At 48.2% G+C, this 14342-nt stretch overlaps 2 protein-coding genes and 1 pseudogene across 2 annotated transcripts; all 3 read left to right on the forward strand.

The window, feature by feature from the left end:
- The first annotated feature begins 2635 nt into the window (after positions 1-2635).
- Positions 2636-6867, forward strand: LOC119311989 (uncharacterized protein At1g01500-like). The gene is made up of 3 exons (XM_037587707.1): positions 2636-2836; positions 3182-3931; positions 5985-6867. The coding sequence occupies exons 2-3, from the start codon at positions 3257-3259 to the stop codon at positions 6219-6221; spliced, it is 912 nt and encodes a 303-aa protein (XP_037443604.1). The 5' UTR covers positions 2636-2836; positions 3182-3256; the 3' UTR covers positions 6222-6867.
- A 1049-nt stretch (positions 6868-7916) lies between these two features.
- Positions 7917-12444, forward strand: LOC119311990. Its single transcript, XM_037587709.1, has 6 exons — positions 7917-8353; positions 8540-8628; positions 8717-10975; positions 11069-11236; positions 11336-11513; positions 11604-12444. Exons 1-6 carry the CDS (start codon positions 8224-8226, stop codon positions 12248-12250), a joined length of 3471 nt encoding a protein of 1156 aa, XP_037443606.1. The 5' UTR covers positions 7917-8223; the 3' UTR covers positions 12251-12444.
- A 1201-nt stretch (positions 12445-13645) lies between these two features.
- Positions 13646-13784, forward strand: LOC119313387 (annotated as a pseudogene).
- Positions 13785-14342: the final 558 nt, after the last annotated feature.

Below are 14342 nucleotides of genomic sequence, written 5' to 3' on the forward strand. Positions count from 1 at the left end.
ATCCGTCCGCAGACAGAGGGACCGTCCACGGACACGAATGCGCGAGCCAGCCATCCAATGCTACCCGCGTACATTTCAGACCATAGTTCAACTAAAACGGAGGAAATCGTCAACCACGGCGGATTTCATTAGAGTTCGGATAGAAAATAGCACAAAGAATCCATATATAGCACGCAAATAACTCAGCAATAGTTCAAATTCAGCGAGATTAATCGGATGTTTAACAAGTTTTTCATGAACGGATCATGTCATCCCATGCATACTGCCCCTTCAGCTTCATCCAACAGTATATGTATATAAATGCTCGTCCCTCTATTGTGGTACATCACGGCAACGCGTACGGCTACACAATGTGTAGAGCAACATTGAGTGATGAATGATTCAATCAACAAGTAGAACGAGAAGAAGCAAAACTTACGATCTCCTCCGTTGCCGTGCGCAATGGCCACCATGTCTCTAGCCGAGCAACCGTGTCATAAAACTTGATGAAGATGGTCTGGATGGCGTACCATCGATATGATAATAACTTCACAATTGTGTTGTAGGATGATGTGCATGTCGTAGAGCGTAATGTGCTTTCACGCGTGAAACGAATCATGCACGCGCTGCCAGAAGAGCCCCGTTCTGCTCCTGCATACGAAATCCACAGATATGGTCAACCATGCATCGCACAACAACTCATTCTCCATGGTTGAGTACCCCGCCATCCTTCGTACTATAAAAAACCGACACGACATTCGAAAATAAGTTCAATGACATTTGATTGAACACCTGACGAGCGTGGTGTCCACCATGGACGTCATCGACAGGGGACGGGGTCGTAAAAGGCAAGCGGGCATCCGAGTCCTACGTGGCTGCTGTCTGGACTTGACTCCTGCCAAGCCTCCCAACTTTGCTTCTAATTTACAAGAAAAAAATACGTCCAGACCGGTTGGCGGACCAATACAGGTATGCGTTGAATGACAAAACATGTGCGGACCACACGGTCCCATGTATGTGCGGTCGGTTTGATGGTCCACGTTAAAGATGCGCTTATAGTCGTTAATGATGTGACATACTAACCTAGCCCGACCGCCAAAACTAAAAATTCGGTGGCTGGATGAGAGCTAGCCACGCCCAAAATACTTCCATTAGCGCACGGTTCACAATAATAAAATAAAAAAGGCAGTAGCACGACCTCATCTCACCAAACCGAGACTAGAAAGCTCAAGCTCTCGAGATTAGCACCACTTGGCCTGCACCGCACACAGCCTGACGATTGATTAGACGTACTGTGCTACGAACACACCGCAGGGATCTTGTATGCAGACAGGTACGTCGGATCCGTGCCTTGCCGACGTGAGCTGCCGAGAGCCTCGAATTAACTTGGGCGGCCTCGATTAAATTAAATTGGTCGTGGACGGAGACGGAGACGACGACAGCGACCGAGATATTTTTGTGAGGGGTCGAGATGAAGGAACCAACCAACTCGCGTCGCGCCTAGCCTTGGATTGATGTGGGAGCCACGCGCACCCCACGTGTGGCCGTCCGTGGTTTGGGTGCAGCTGTGCATACATCTCCCCGTAGCTGATCCGATCACATGGGCCCGCATGCACTTGTGAAATGGATAAGGTCAAGTTTTTCTTTCTTTTTCTGCCAAGAAGGTCCAGGATTTTTAGGGGAAATGTGATAATCTGTTAATGAGAAGTCGACATAAAAAAAGTTAATGAGAAGTTTCTCACCCCAGCTTCTTTTTTTTAGGGCTGCTGTTTTATTAACTAATCTAGTACAGTTTTTCTGCCATGTTCATGTACATAAAAGCAATATGAATTCACGTTATTTTTTGACCCTCAGAGAAGGAATCATGTTAACACCCTGAAAATAGCGTTGCTATGGGTCACCACTCTGGAGGGACACGAGCACCTTTGAGGTACGGAGAGGGTAAGGTTTAAGATTGACGAAGTCATCACAAATACTTTACAGTTGATAGAAATTTTATCCTTCATTGAACGAAGATCATCAAAAAATCTAGAATAAATTATAAAAAATGCAATCGTTCATGCCAAAATTATTACTTGAGCCCGCGTGTGACTAACCATATGAACTACGCTCAATTCGTAAAGTATGGATCCACCACATTGGCATATTGGGTGAACAATAAGAGGGTGTCAATTGTCAAGTCAAGTTAGAAAAAAAGAAATTGGTTGACTACGAGCATGACTGGTAGTTTATGATTCGTAACCATTACGAAAGTATAAATTATGTCAGCACCCCGGGACAACAAGGATGTATGGTCTTCTCATACATGACGATGTGATTCGTCACATCAATTCAAATTTTCGACGGTGATGATTGTGGCTCCGGACACTGGTACTTAAGGGCATGTGCAGAAGATTTTTTGGGCTATCATCAACAACAAGATTAGAGTGGCTTCAAATGAGAGCGGCGACATCGGTGCGTCGAAGATGGCAATCTGGAACAAAGGAAGGAAAAAAAACCCCACGGAAAACCTAGTCAAACGGTCAGAAAGATGTGCAACTAGAACTCCAGAAGAATTATTTCCACTCCATCCATCCGCATCCTTACGCGCAAAAACGACCTTGAAAATATCGGAAAATACACCCCTCGCCCCCCTCTCTCCTCCTGAGACCACCGGTGCTTATCCTCCCTCCTTCCTTTTCTTCCCCCTCTCGCGATCTCCCCCCACCAGCCAGGCCACCACGCCTCCCCCCGCCGAAGCTCCACGGGATCGATTCTCCTCTCGCGGCCGGCCGGCCGGATTCCTCCTCCTCCTCGGCTCCACTGGACTGGCGCGCGGCGGAGACCCGCCCGCCCAGGGATTTGATTCCTTTTGCCGGTGACGAACCCTAACCTGCTCGTCATGTTTTTCTTTCCCCTCTGCCTTGAGCAAATCGAATTAGAAATTTTCTGTCTGGGACGGACGCGCCGGTCCGCCACGGATTTTGTTTGCCGGGTTGCGCGCTACTCACGATTAGCAGTTTGATTTCCTAAATTTCGTGGTCTCGATTGAGCTCCCACGCCCCTGGTGCTTGCAGTCAATCGAATTGATGTTTGATGTTCTATGCAATAAAATTGATCGGGTGTTTGTTCTTGCTAAAATTAGGCTGTTAGATAGAAATTTCTTAAGATCGTGTACTTAAACCCAACAACTCTTTACTAACCTGAAATTTATCTTGTACAGGTAGTGGAATTGGAACCCCTGCGGTGCTGTAGTTCGTGCGGTGTCGTCGTCCTGGCGGTACAGTAATAAATCAAGATGGGCGACGGGGTGGCTTTTGAGGCTGCCAGGAAGATCATCATGCACCCGCTCTACGCGTCGAGGTCCTCGCCTTGGCTCGACCTCAAGGTGTTCTATGTGAGGGTCAGCAACTGCATGGTGGACGAGTCGGCGCCGGACCATCTCACGCTCAACCATATCCCGCTGTCTCCTGACACGGTCATCGAGGTCAACGGGCGGCGGAGCAGCATGCACACCGAGTTCGTCTCCTCGTCCCTCAGAAGGGACAGGATCGACAAGAAGACCGAGGAGGCCACGTACGTGAGCACGGACAGCATAAGGATGACGGGGAGCGTGAGGTTTCAGGTGTTTGAGAAGAACGATCTCTTGCTCACCGGAGACCTGGAGTTATGCAATGCCAATGGAGTGGTCGGGGAACCGAAGAGCAGCAGCAAGAAGTGGAATATCAAGTGCCATTCGTCGGCATCGTCTAGCGGTTTCTTGAAGGGGAAGATGTCCACGGGCCCAGACTCTGCGCATCCTGTTGTTGAGGTGTATGTCGCTGGCACTTTCTCTGGCACGCCAATTATATTAACCAAGACGGTACAGTTTATATCACGGAGGAAGTCCCAGATGAAACTGAAGCTGGATTCTATCCCTGAGAATGAAGCAACTGAACTACATACAGAGAACTCACACGGGGACTCTTTGAAGGTACTTCACTACGTATCCACACAGTCACCATTACTAGAGTTCCTGGCATTTGTTTGATCTCATATATTGTATGATCACCCGGGCTTAAAACATATTGGGAGGGGCGCTGAACTGTTTTAGTTTAATCGGCGTTTTTCTAGCAAATTGGTGACGTGCCAATGGCATATTCGCTATGATAAACATCAATTGAAATGTATCCTCTCTGGGCAAATTTCTTGCTTATATAGCCAACAACAAGAACAACAAAGCCTTTAGTCCCAAACAAGTTGGGGTAGGCCAGAGCTAAAACTCATAAGATCTGGAAACCAACTCATAGTTCTGGCACATGGATAGCTAGCTACCACACACCCCTGTCCATGGCTAGTTTTTTTGGTGATATTCCAGTCCTTCAAATCTCTCTTCACATACTCCTCCCATGTCAAGTTTGGTCTACCCCGACCTCTCTTGCTTATATAGCCCATTGTTTAGCTATATTCGATGTACCATTTTTTATATTCTTGCAAGTAGTGTGCACAATCAAATTTTAACTTCAGCAGGATAAATAGGCTCCTATTTACCTATGTATATATGCGTTCTTATGTTGGTGCTACTAAATTATTACCAACATATTTTGACCCATTTCTGATATTGATGCTATTGCCAAGCAACCCACTATATACATGGCTTGCACATGATATGGATTGCAGCATGTTGTGCAAGTGCAATCTTTTCTTTCTGAATCTTGCTTCTGACCTGCTGCTTAATTATTCTTTTATGAGGATGACTAGGAGAAAATATAGGACCTGGTAACAGTAACTAGTCAATACATATCCCACGATGAAACTTCTTGTTGTGGGCGCATATTTGGACATTTGCGCTGTGCATACACTCTTTAAACAGAATGAACCGTAGGTGAAACTGAACACTGACAGGTGTCAATGTAAAAAAAAAGGTACTATCTGGCTAGTAGATGTATGATGCCCATCTGAACTAGGAACTTAGGCACCTGATTGATACTGTACCTTAAGGCATGCTCACGTTGAGTATTTTCAGTGCTCAAGTCCATCAGTTCAGATCATTACCCATGGAATCTCAATTGCAGTTTTATAGAGATGCCACTGTTGTCTACTTTTAACTCAAAATCACTATACATACCTATGGATACTGGATAGAGGGTTTTAACGTTGCTACCTCATGCCAGAAGTTGTATACTCATGGATATGCCATCATTACAACAGTTTTCAGTTTCCTTGGTTACCCCACAAGCCAAATTGTCCATATTGATCTTACATATAGCATGAAGTTTATATTTTGTCTCAGGTTATCCTAGCGAGAGTAACCTTACTCTTTAGATGCCCTATATTTTGTCTCAGGTTAATATAAGAGCGTTTAGAATACTAAAGTAGTGATCCAAACGCTCTTATATTAGTTTACAGAGGGAGTACATGTGTTGACTGCCAAATGCTTGAATTCTAACTAAATGGGTGAATTGTACAGCACGCAGAACCTTAGACTTTAGCGACACAGCATAGTAAGAGCATAAGGATGAAAAGCAGACTGGCAATTTTTTCCATTACAAATTCCATTGGTTGACTGGGACTGTTGCCCAGATTTATGCTCACGTGGCAGTTCTCTTGGTGCCATCACACAAGTATTCATTCGGGCTCATGATTAACTTCTGGTTTTTTTTTTTGAATATTTACTGTGGAGCAAATCCCCATAGCCTTTATCAACTTCTGGCTGTTGATTTATGCCTGCCCTTTATTTTATCTTGCTTGACTAGCATCAAGTCATTTTCACTTGTTACTCCCTCCGTCCCAAAATAAGTGTCTCAACTTTGTACTAATTTCAGTACAAAGTTGTACTGAGGTTGAGACACTTATTTTGGGACAGAGTGTTTTGTAAGAACAATACCAAACATGTTTCTCAATCAAGGAAACTGCAATTGGGATTCAAAAGAGAACTATGTTAGAATGTGAATATTCAGTTATTTGCTGCCATCTCTGTTGAACACCAAGTCCAAATTTGATGGGATAATTGACAGTATTATTTCCTTTCCCACCTCCTGTTTCAGATATCAGAATTCTATGATCCCAAGTCTGAGACAGACATGGACATGGACTATAACAGCTTGTACTCGAGGCAGGACTTTCTAGAGGGCGAGGATGGTGAGCTTTCATGGTTTAATGCTGGCGTGCGGGTTGGAGTCGGGATCGGCCTCGGCATATGCGTGGGCGTTGGGTTGGGTGTTGGCCTGCTGGTCCGGACATACCAAGGCACCAGCAGGAACTTCAGGCGGCGGCTGCCCTGATGGCCAACGCTTCGCACACGTATATAGGAAACTGACTGCCCATCTTCCTGCCCATGCTAGCGATAGATGAGCGAGGCCTTGTGTTCTCCCCTCCTGCAGCTTGTGTGCACTGCCAACCATTTTTGTCCCTTTGAGGTATGTAAATGCGAGTATGTATATGTGTAGTAAAAAAATAAAATAAAGAGTCGAGTCGCTTGATGTTGCTGTGAGCATTAGATGGTTCTTTCTGAATTAAAATGTATTGATGAAGGAACTTTAGGTGACCGGCAAGTGCAGTGTTTAGTCTTGAGGGTGATGTTGCACCTAAGAACTGTTGCAAGCCATGACTTGTTGTGCAGAGGGAACCTGATTAGGTGGCCTGTTATGTGTGTCATATGGTTTACTTTGAGCTTTTTCTCGAACTTTTGATGGCTTTTAGGCTTGTGTTGGTCACCACTATCCATCTTGCTTCGAAATGCGATCTAGAGACGGGTCTTCATTTTTGTACAGTTTGTGCTGGTATGATGCATGATCTCTCCTGCTGTTTATAAAACAAAAATGTAAAGCCAGACTGATTCCAGAACAAAAAGAAAGGTGTGGAACTCAGCTCACACTTGCAGTATTGTAACTAGTGTTTTTTTGTATAATTGTATTACTATCTCCGGTATGATGTTTTATATATTTTTATGTCTTCAAGATGGAATATTGACCTTTTTAGTAGTACGAATTCTGTAGGAAAGAGACAAGTGCTGGATCTGCAATATGTTTGGTCACAGATTTAAATGATATTGATTTTATTTGACCAATCTCAGCAATCTTGTATACTCCCTCCGTTTCTAAATATAAGGCTTTCTAGAGATTTCAATATGGACTAAGTAAGGTTATATATAGACATATTCTAGAGTGTATATTCACTCATTTTGCTTCGTTTGTAGTTTCTATTGAAATCTCTAAAAAGACTTGTATATTTAGAAAGGGAGGGAGCATATATCAATGTCCAAAAGTAGAAAACTTTGGCTACTAGTACTTGAGAATATATCAGGAACGGAGGGAGTAGATGGGCACGAAGTACATATATTTTCATAAATGGTACTGTATTTAAGGTGGTCGCTGTAGGCCCTTAATACCGGAGATGGTGTAGCATAACCGTCTCTTAATCATCATCATCATCCTAACGGCAGGCAAAACCAATGGTGCAGGATTGAGTCCAGTAGTAGTAGTACAGTACAGCCCCAAACGTGAGCATCTTTCCAAGCCTTGCGCAGTACTACTGAAAATGCCATGTTTAGCTCGCACAAACCGAACCTCAATCAATCAATCATCTCCTTCTCTCTCTAAAACCTTTGGTAAATATTAGCAGCACATTCTTTCTTTAAAAGCACATTAATTAGTACTCCTACTACCTTGTTTAAAATCGCACCATCTTTTAATTTTTGTCAATGTCACAACCAGAACCCCTTTTAAGTTTTCCACAGAGTCACAAATCATGGTCAGAACTCAGAAAGCAGGGCATTAACCTAACCACCCCCACTACCACCTACTAATCAAAAGGCAGAGGCAGAGATTATGGGTGATTATTCCCAAATGCAGTGGATGCCCCTCTGCTTTTGGGTGGTGGTTTGCTTGGAATGTGGGTGAACCGGAGATGCAAACCAGACCTAACCTAACCAGGCACAAGGGAACAGGCGACGGATGCATCATACGCATGTAATGTAACTTCCACGGCAATCAATCCTGGGTGTGCTGTGTGCTCTCACCACCGCCTGAAAGCGTCCGTCCACCGCGGCCGCACCTCTGCTCCCCGGACGGACGAGACGCCCCACCTCACTCGCCTCTCTCACTGACCCATTCCTCAAGAAAGCCGGGGGAAAGGAGGGGGAGGAAAACGAGAGGCCTTGCCGCCTGGGCGCTCTCACGCACCTACTAACCTTCTTTCTTTCCCCGGCCGGTGGCTTGTTTCATGGTGCGGCGCGGGGCAGGGCGGGTGGGTGTGCTGTTTGGTGGCGGACAGGTGAGGTGAGGGATGGCCGCCGGCGCCAGGGTGCCTGACCTCGGCTCCGACTTCGCCCAGAAGATGCTGCACGACCTCCGCCGACGCCGCGAGAGGCTCGGCTTCTCGGGCTCGCCGTCGGCCGCCGCCGCTGCGTCTCGGGGTACGTCATGTTTTGCCGTCGGTGTTTGCTTTGCACTCTCTTCTTGCTTAGAGGTTAGAATGTCATGTGTGCATGTGATGAGCTGATGATGCCAAAGACACTCTAGATAGAATTCATCTTTAGATGCGAGTTCAGACCCGATGTTGCTGTGTGATCACTGAACTTGCTCTGTCTGTTCTGTTGCAGACGCTGGCTCGAATTCGCAGAACCCAGTTCGAGGCCAGAAGCCACGGCAAGCAGCAGCAGCAGCACCACCGTCGGCGACACACAGATCAGTGAGTGATGCATGTTCCGAACCATGGCACGCCAGTTCTAAAATCTTCTAGCCTCTCAGTTAAAATTTTATCTCCGTTGCACTCGCAGCAGCAGCAGCAACAACCCAGCACCAGCAATGCCGTGGCCAGCGCGGCCAAGCCACGGCGGGGGCGCCCTATCGCCGCCGCCGCCGCCGACGCGCGCGCCATCGTGCCGTTCCAGGTAGGAGGCGCGGGCGGCGGCAAGACGGAGCATGCCGTCGTCGCGAGCGGCGTCGACGTGCAGATGGCCGCGCTGGCCCTCGCGCTCAGCGACGGGGGGAAGCTGCGGAACATGGAGGTCGTGGCGCGCAACGGCTCCGTCTTCTTCCGCCAGCCGGACACGGCCCGTCTGGGCGGTGGCTGCGGCTACCTCCTGCCGCCGCCGCCGCCTTCCGGAGGAGGTACAGGCGCGCGCGCCGGCGAGGTGGCGATCGGGGTGCAGGACCTGAACGACATGCTCATGGCGGCCTACTCCTCGGGCGGGAGGAGGAGGCCCGACGACGAGGCCCGGAAGAAGCTCTTCAGAGGGTCCATGGACATGGAGGAGGCGCTGAGCATGCTGGTCATGCTCCAGGACGCCTCCCGGTACATGGAAGGGTCGGGGAGCGGGCTCAAGGGCAAGGAGAACCGCAAGGGCTCGCCGGCGACGCGCTCCGCGAGGATCGAGGAGATCGTCGACGAAGATTCAGATGCTGAGCACGCCAAAAATGCTTCTATGCAGATGGTTGTTCACAACAAGTTTCAGAGTCATCAGACTGATCAGAGTACAGGCAGAAGCTCAGTCATGGAGTCTGGTCCAAGCATTTCCAACATCAAGAGTGCTTCTGAAGGTGAAAAGGATGGCTCAAAGGTGAGGATGCCGAGCGTGATCGCCAAGCTGATGGGGCTGGAGAATCTGCCGTCGTCGACAACGACGACCGCCGCGGAGCGCAAGGGGACGGAGAGGTTTGTGAAACCTGGAGCCGCGGTGCCAAGGATGGAGGTCAGAGGAAACGCCATGGACCGCAAATTGCCGATACGGATCATCGCTTCAGAGAAGGGTCAGCACAAGATTGTGTTGGCAGGGGAGTGGAAGAACGGCCTGACAAACTTTGGAGAGTCTGAAATAGGTGCTGCTGCACTGTCAAACAGTTCATCACACCCTGCACCTGGTAATAATAGCAGGCAAGGAAGGCTAACCATGAGAGAAGTGCTGAGAAAGATGGTGGCAGCAGAGAGAGGAGCCGATGAAAAACAGGTAGCTGATGAGAGGATCATCCATGAGGACAAGACGGCTGCCGAAGAAATCAAACTGCAGAACTCTGTCAGCGTAGGATGCCGCGCCGACTCCGGTAAGAGGATGGATTTTCTGAAAAGATTCAGGAAGAATTCAGACAACAGGCCTGTCAAGGAGGAGAAGCACACTGCTCAGGTGAAGAGTGCAGAAGTTGGGAAGAAGCAGGCCACCGGCATGAGACGGTTGCTGGGGAGAGACGGCGAGGGGAAATCGAGGAGGGCGAGGGAGAAGGTTAACAAGGAGAACCTTGCCAGTGCAGAAACCAAGGCTGCAGGAAAGAATGGGAAGACAGATCAGGTCAAACATCAAGCACAAAGTAAGCATGTAGACAGACAAAGCAAGCCGAGGAAACCGCAGAATCGTCGGGAAATGCAGAGCGAAACGCCGAGCCGGAAGTTGGAAAACAAGAAGTCACTGATGCCAGAAGCAGGGCACATGAAAAAGAAGCCTGAGTATACTGTAGTGACACAACAGGAGAATGAAGAACGTGCAAAAGAACATGTCAGTTTTAGCAAACCAGCAGATAGCACACATGGCGAAGGCGGTTTGTCGGAACCATTGGCAATAGTAGTGAGAGGCAACAGCACAACCGGAGCAGCTTCCTTGGACCAACCATTACAGAAAATAACTCAAGGATCTAGTGAGAAAGCAACTGAAACACCGAGGGAACCGCAGAATCGTCGGGAAACGCATAGCAAAGCACCAAACTGGAAGTTGGAAAACAAGAAGGCACTGTTGTCAGAAGCAGGGCATATGAGAAAGAAGCTCGAGTGCACTGTAGTGGCACAACAGGAGAATGAGGTAGATGCAAAAATAAATGATACTATCAGTTCTAACAAACCAGCAGATAGCACGCATGTCGAAGGCGGTTTGTCGAAACCATTGACAATGGTAGTGAGAGACAGCACCACAGCTGAAGCAATTCCTCTGGACCAACCTTTGCAGAAAATAACTGAAGGAATCAGTGATCCTACAATTCCTGCAGAGACTGTTGTACATGCAAGTGAGGATTTGAAGTTCTTGGATCAGAGCGCAATTGCTGAGATAAATGTAAGTTTGTCCAACCTAGGCACTCTGCTTAAACTCTCCGTGCACACATTTTATCATCATCTTAATGAAGCGTGGAATTTGTGTAAAATGCAGGATGAAAGGATGAACCACACACCTAGTGAGACTACACAGATACCTGAAATATTTACCGAGGAAGAACGGCAGCAGGAAGAAAAACAACAACAGCAACAAATGATAGTGAAAGAGCAACTAACTGAGGATTTGAAGTTCTTGGATCAGAGTATGATTCCTGAGACAAATGTAAGTTTGTCCAAACTAGATACCCTGCTTAAACAATCTGCGTGTGTGCTAAATTTTGTTATCATTCTAATGAAGTGTGCAATTTGGTGTAAAATGCAGGATGAATGGATCAACCACACACCTAGTGAGGCCACACAAATACCTGAAACATTTGCCGAGGAAGAACAGCAGCAGCAACAACAACAACAAGAACAACAAACGGTAGTGATACCGGAAGCATTTACCAAGGAGGAAGAAGAGCAGCAACAAATGATAGTGAAAGAGCAACTAACTGACGGTACGCATGTTCTTGATGTCCTGTAAACTGAAGAAATTTTCACTCTGTTCAGAAAGCCATTGAATGGAACACCATCTGCTTTTATTGCAGGCTCGGATGATCATACCACAACGTCCGTCAGTTCTGAAAATTTGCAGGAGACACATGTTGTTACATGCGATTCTTTGACAGAGAACCAGCTCATGCTCATGAGACTGCTGGTAAAGGATCGGTACTTGCTCGAAACCGCAAAGGCGATCGTCAGAGTAGATGCCCCCGTCAGTTTCATGGACGACGTCGCCGGTGCGCCGAGCTGGTCGGACAAGGGCAACGATCTCCTCTCCGACGTGGCCCGGGAAGTGATCAGAAGGAAAGGCAAACGGAGCGAGGCGATGGAGGAGGTCAGCGTGGCGCGCACCGCCAACCTGAGGCTGCGATACCTCGATGATCTCGTCAGAGAGCTGGACGGCGACGTCGAGAGCCTGGACATGTCCAAGTCCAAGAGAACTCAGCAGCAGGGCGACAACCGCGCGGCCGAGAATCTGCGCAGGATACTTGAGAGTGACATCCAGAATGACCACCCCGACGCCAACTCGACGTGGGATTTCGGGTGGAACCGCGTGTGGGAGCTGCCGTTGGAGAAGGGCGACGTCGTGAGGGATCTGGAGAAGAACATACTGGGCGGCATCATCACCGACGTGGCGAGGGATCTCATCGGAGTATCGGTGCGACATGGCTGTTGTCCCTGCGTGGCTTGAGTGGAGCTGTGGAGAGAAAACTTTTAGAGTGATTGGGGTCACTAGGTTAGGCTAATTTTTTGATCTGTGCCGCGTTTATTCGCTGTGAGGTTTCCCTTTGTTAAGGAAATATGTGTGTTCCGTTCTGTTCCTTTTTTCGACAGGTTGTGGTTTTTTTCTAGTAGTATACTCAAGGAAATGCGCCATTGTTTCAATTCGAGTTTTCCATGCCCTATTAGCATCCTATATTTGCATATCAGGGGGGCATCCCTTATTCAGCATGGAAAGTTGGAAGACCAAGTTCGAATCTGGTGAACCGTCCTTAGGCCAGGCTATTCCATCTGGGATTTTGGTTCGAACAACGTGTGAGAGCTGTCGATCGAGTAGAATGAAGTTGTCATAAATTTGGAGAAGTCGATCGAGTAGAATGAAGTTGTCATAAATTTGGAGAAGACCATATTGGGTGGCATTATCACACGTACGGAGGTGTCACAGATCTATATAGTGGCTGGAACATAAGCAGGCATATTTGTATTAAAACATGGCATAATAAACACACATGTGCTGAATTGTGCAATGTAACTAGCAGCTAGGCCAACGGGAGATGGAGATTCGTTGTGCTGAACCGTGACTTATGAGTACAAAGCATAGCGAATTGACTGTTAGAATATATTGTATGTATATACGGTTGTGTATATAAAACCGTATAAACTCTTGGTGTTGCGTGCGTGATCAACTTTGTAATCTGGTAGTTAGGTTTAAGCTTCGATCCTTATCTTGTAGATAGCTAACTTGAGGATCAAGCCTAACCAACTACCGAATCCTGTAAACCCTAGCCTATGGCTATATATAACACGCAACGCGTCCCTGCTAGGCATACGCTTCAAGCCATCTTTCATGGTATTCAGAGCCTATCTTCTCTAAAGCACATCTCTCGTAGCCATGGCATCCTCAAGCTCCATTGTCGCCGCGCCTGCCCTCATCCCCATAGCCGTCCGACTCCATCGCTCCAACTTCCTGGTATGGCGCGCGCAAGCCATGGCAGCTATCCGTGGGGCGCAGCTCGTCTCCTACCTTGATCCAGATCGGGAGCAGCCGGAGCAGAAGCTTCGCGACAAGGACGGCAAGCCCACGGACGTGCCCAACCCTGCATACGACATCGACAAGGCTCGAGATTCTCAGGTGCTGAGTTTCATCTTCAACTCCATCTCAGCTCCTATTATGGTTCAGGTCGCACACTGCGATACGGCGGCCAAAGCATGGGCCGCCATCAGGGAGATCTTCATCTCCCAAACTCAGGCGCACGTCGTCAACACCAGAATCGCCCTCTCCACCACCAAGAAGGGAAACTCGACGATGTCCGAATACATTGGGCGCATGAAGGTGCTCGGTGATGAGATGGCATCGGTGGGCAAGCCGCTCACCGACGATGACATGGTGTCCTACATCCTGGCGGGACTCAACTACGACTACGTGTCCTTCGTCTCCACGATCTGCGCTTGCACCCAGCAAATCAAGGTGAGCGAGCTTTACTCGCAGCTGATCAGCTTTGAAAGCAGGTTGGCCATGTTTTAAGGTGGAGGGCAGTCCACCCACTCCTCTGCCAACGCCGTGTCTCGCGGCGGACGCGGTGGATCCAACCGCGGTGGTGGCCACGGTGGCAACGGTGGCCGCAATGGAGGCGGCGGACGTGGTCGCGGCGGCGGCCGCGGCAATGGAGGAGGCCGCAACGACCTGCCTGAGGTCTTCTGCCAAATCTGCACCAAGCCAAATCACACGGCCATGGAGTGCTATCGTCGTTTTGATGTCTCCTTCAACAAGGAGAAAACTGCAGCAGCCGTCAACACCAACTCCTCCTACGGGGTGGACACGAACTGGTATGTGGACTCAGGTGCAACAGACCACATTACCAGCAAGCTCAACAAGCTCACCGTACGTGACAAGTACAATGGACACGATTAAGTAAACGTGCCAAACGGCGCAGGTACGAAGATTTCCCATATAGGTCATGCATATGTTCGTACCCCTACTCGTAATCTTCATCTCAAAAATATTCTGCATGTGCCCAAAGCCACTAAAAACTTGATCTCTGCTCATCGTCTAGCCAATGACA

This window comes from Triticum dicoccoides, chromosome 5B (genome assembly GCF_002162155.2).
Source record: "Triticum dicoccoides isolate Atlit2015 ecotype Zavitan chromosome 5B, WEW_v2.0, whole genome shotgun sequence".
In the NCBI taxonomy this organism is placed as follows: Eukaryota; Viridiplantae; Streptophyta; class Magnoliopsida; order Poales; family Poaceae; genus Triticum; species Triticum dicoccoides.

What these genes read in the sequence shown, in the direction of transcription:
- LOC119311989 (XM_037587707.1), top strand. Translation starts at nt 3,257, where the DNA reads ATGGGCGACGGGGTGGCTTTTGAGGCTGCCAGGAAGATCATCATGCAC. An exon ending in CACACGGGGACTCTTTGAAG is followed by an intron (nt 3,932 to 5,984) that starts GTACTTCACTAC and finishes CTCCTGTTTCAG; the next exon opens with ATATCAGAATTCTATGATCC.
- LOC119311990 (XM_037587709.1), top strand. Translation starts at nt 8,224, where the DNA reads ATGGCCGCCGGCGCCAGGGTGCCTGACCTCGGCTCCGACTTCGCCCAG. An exon ending in GCGCAATTGCTGAGATAAAT is followed by an intron (nt 10,976 to 11,068) that starts GTAAGTTTGTCC and finishes TGTAAAATGCAG; the next exon opens with GATGAAAGGATGAACCACAC. An exon ending in GAAAGAGCAACTAACTGACG is followed by an intron (nt 11,514 to 11,603) that starts GTACGCATGTTC and finishes CTTTTATTGCAG; the next exon opens with GCTCGGATGATCATACCACA.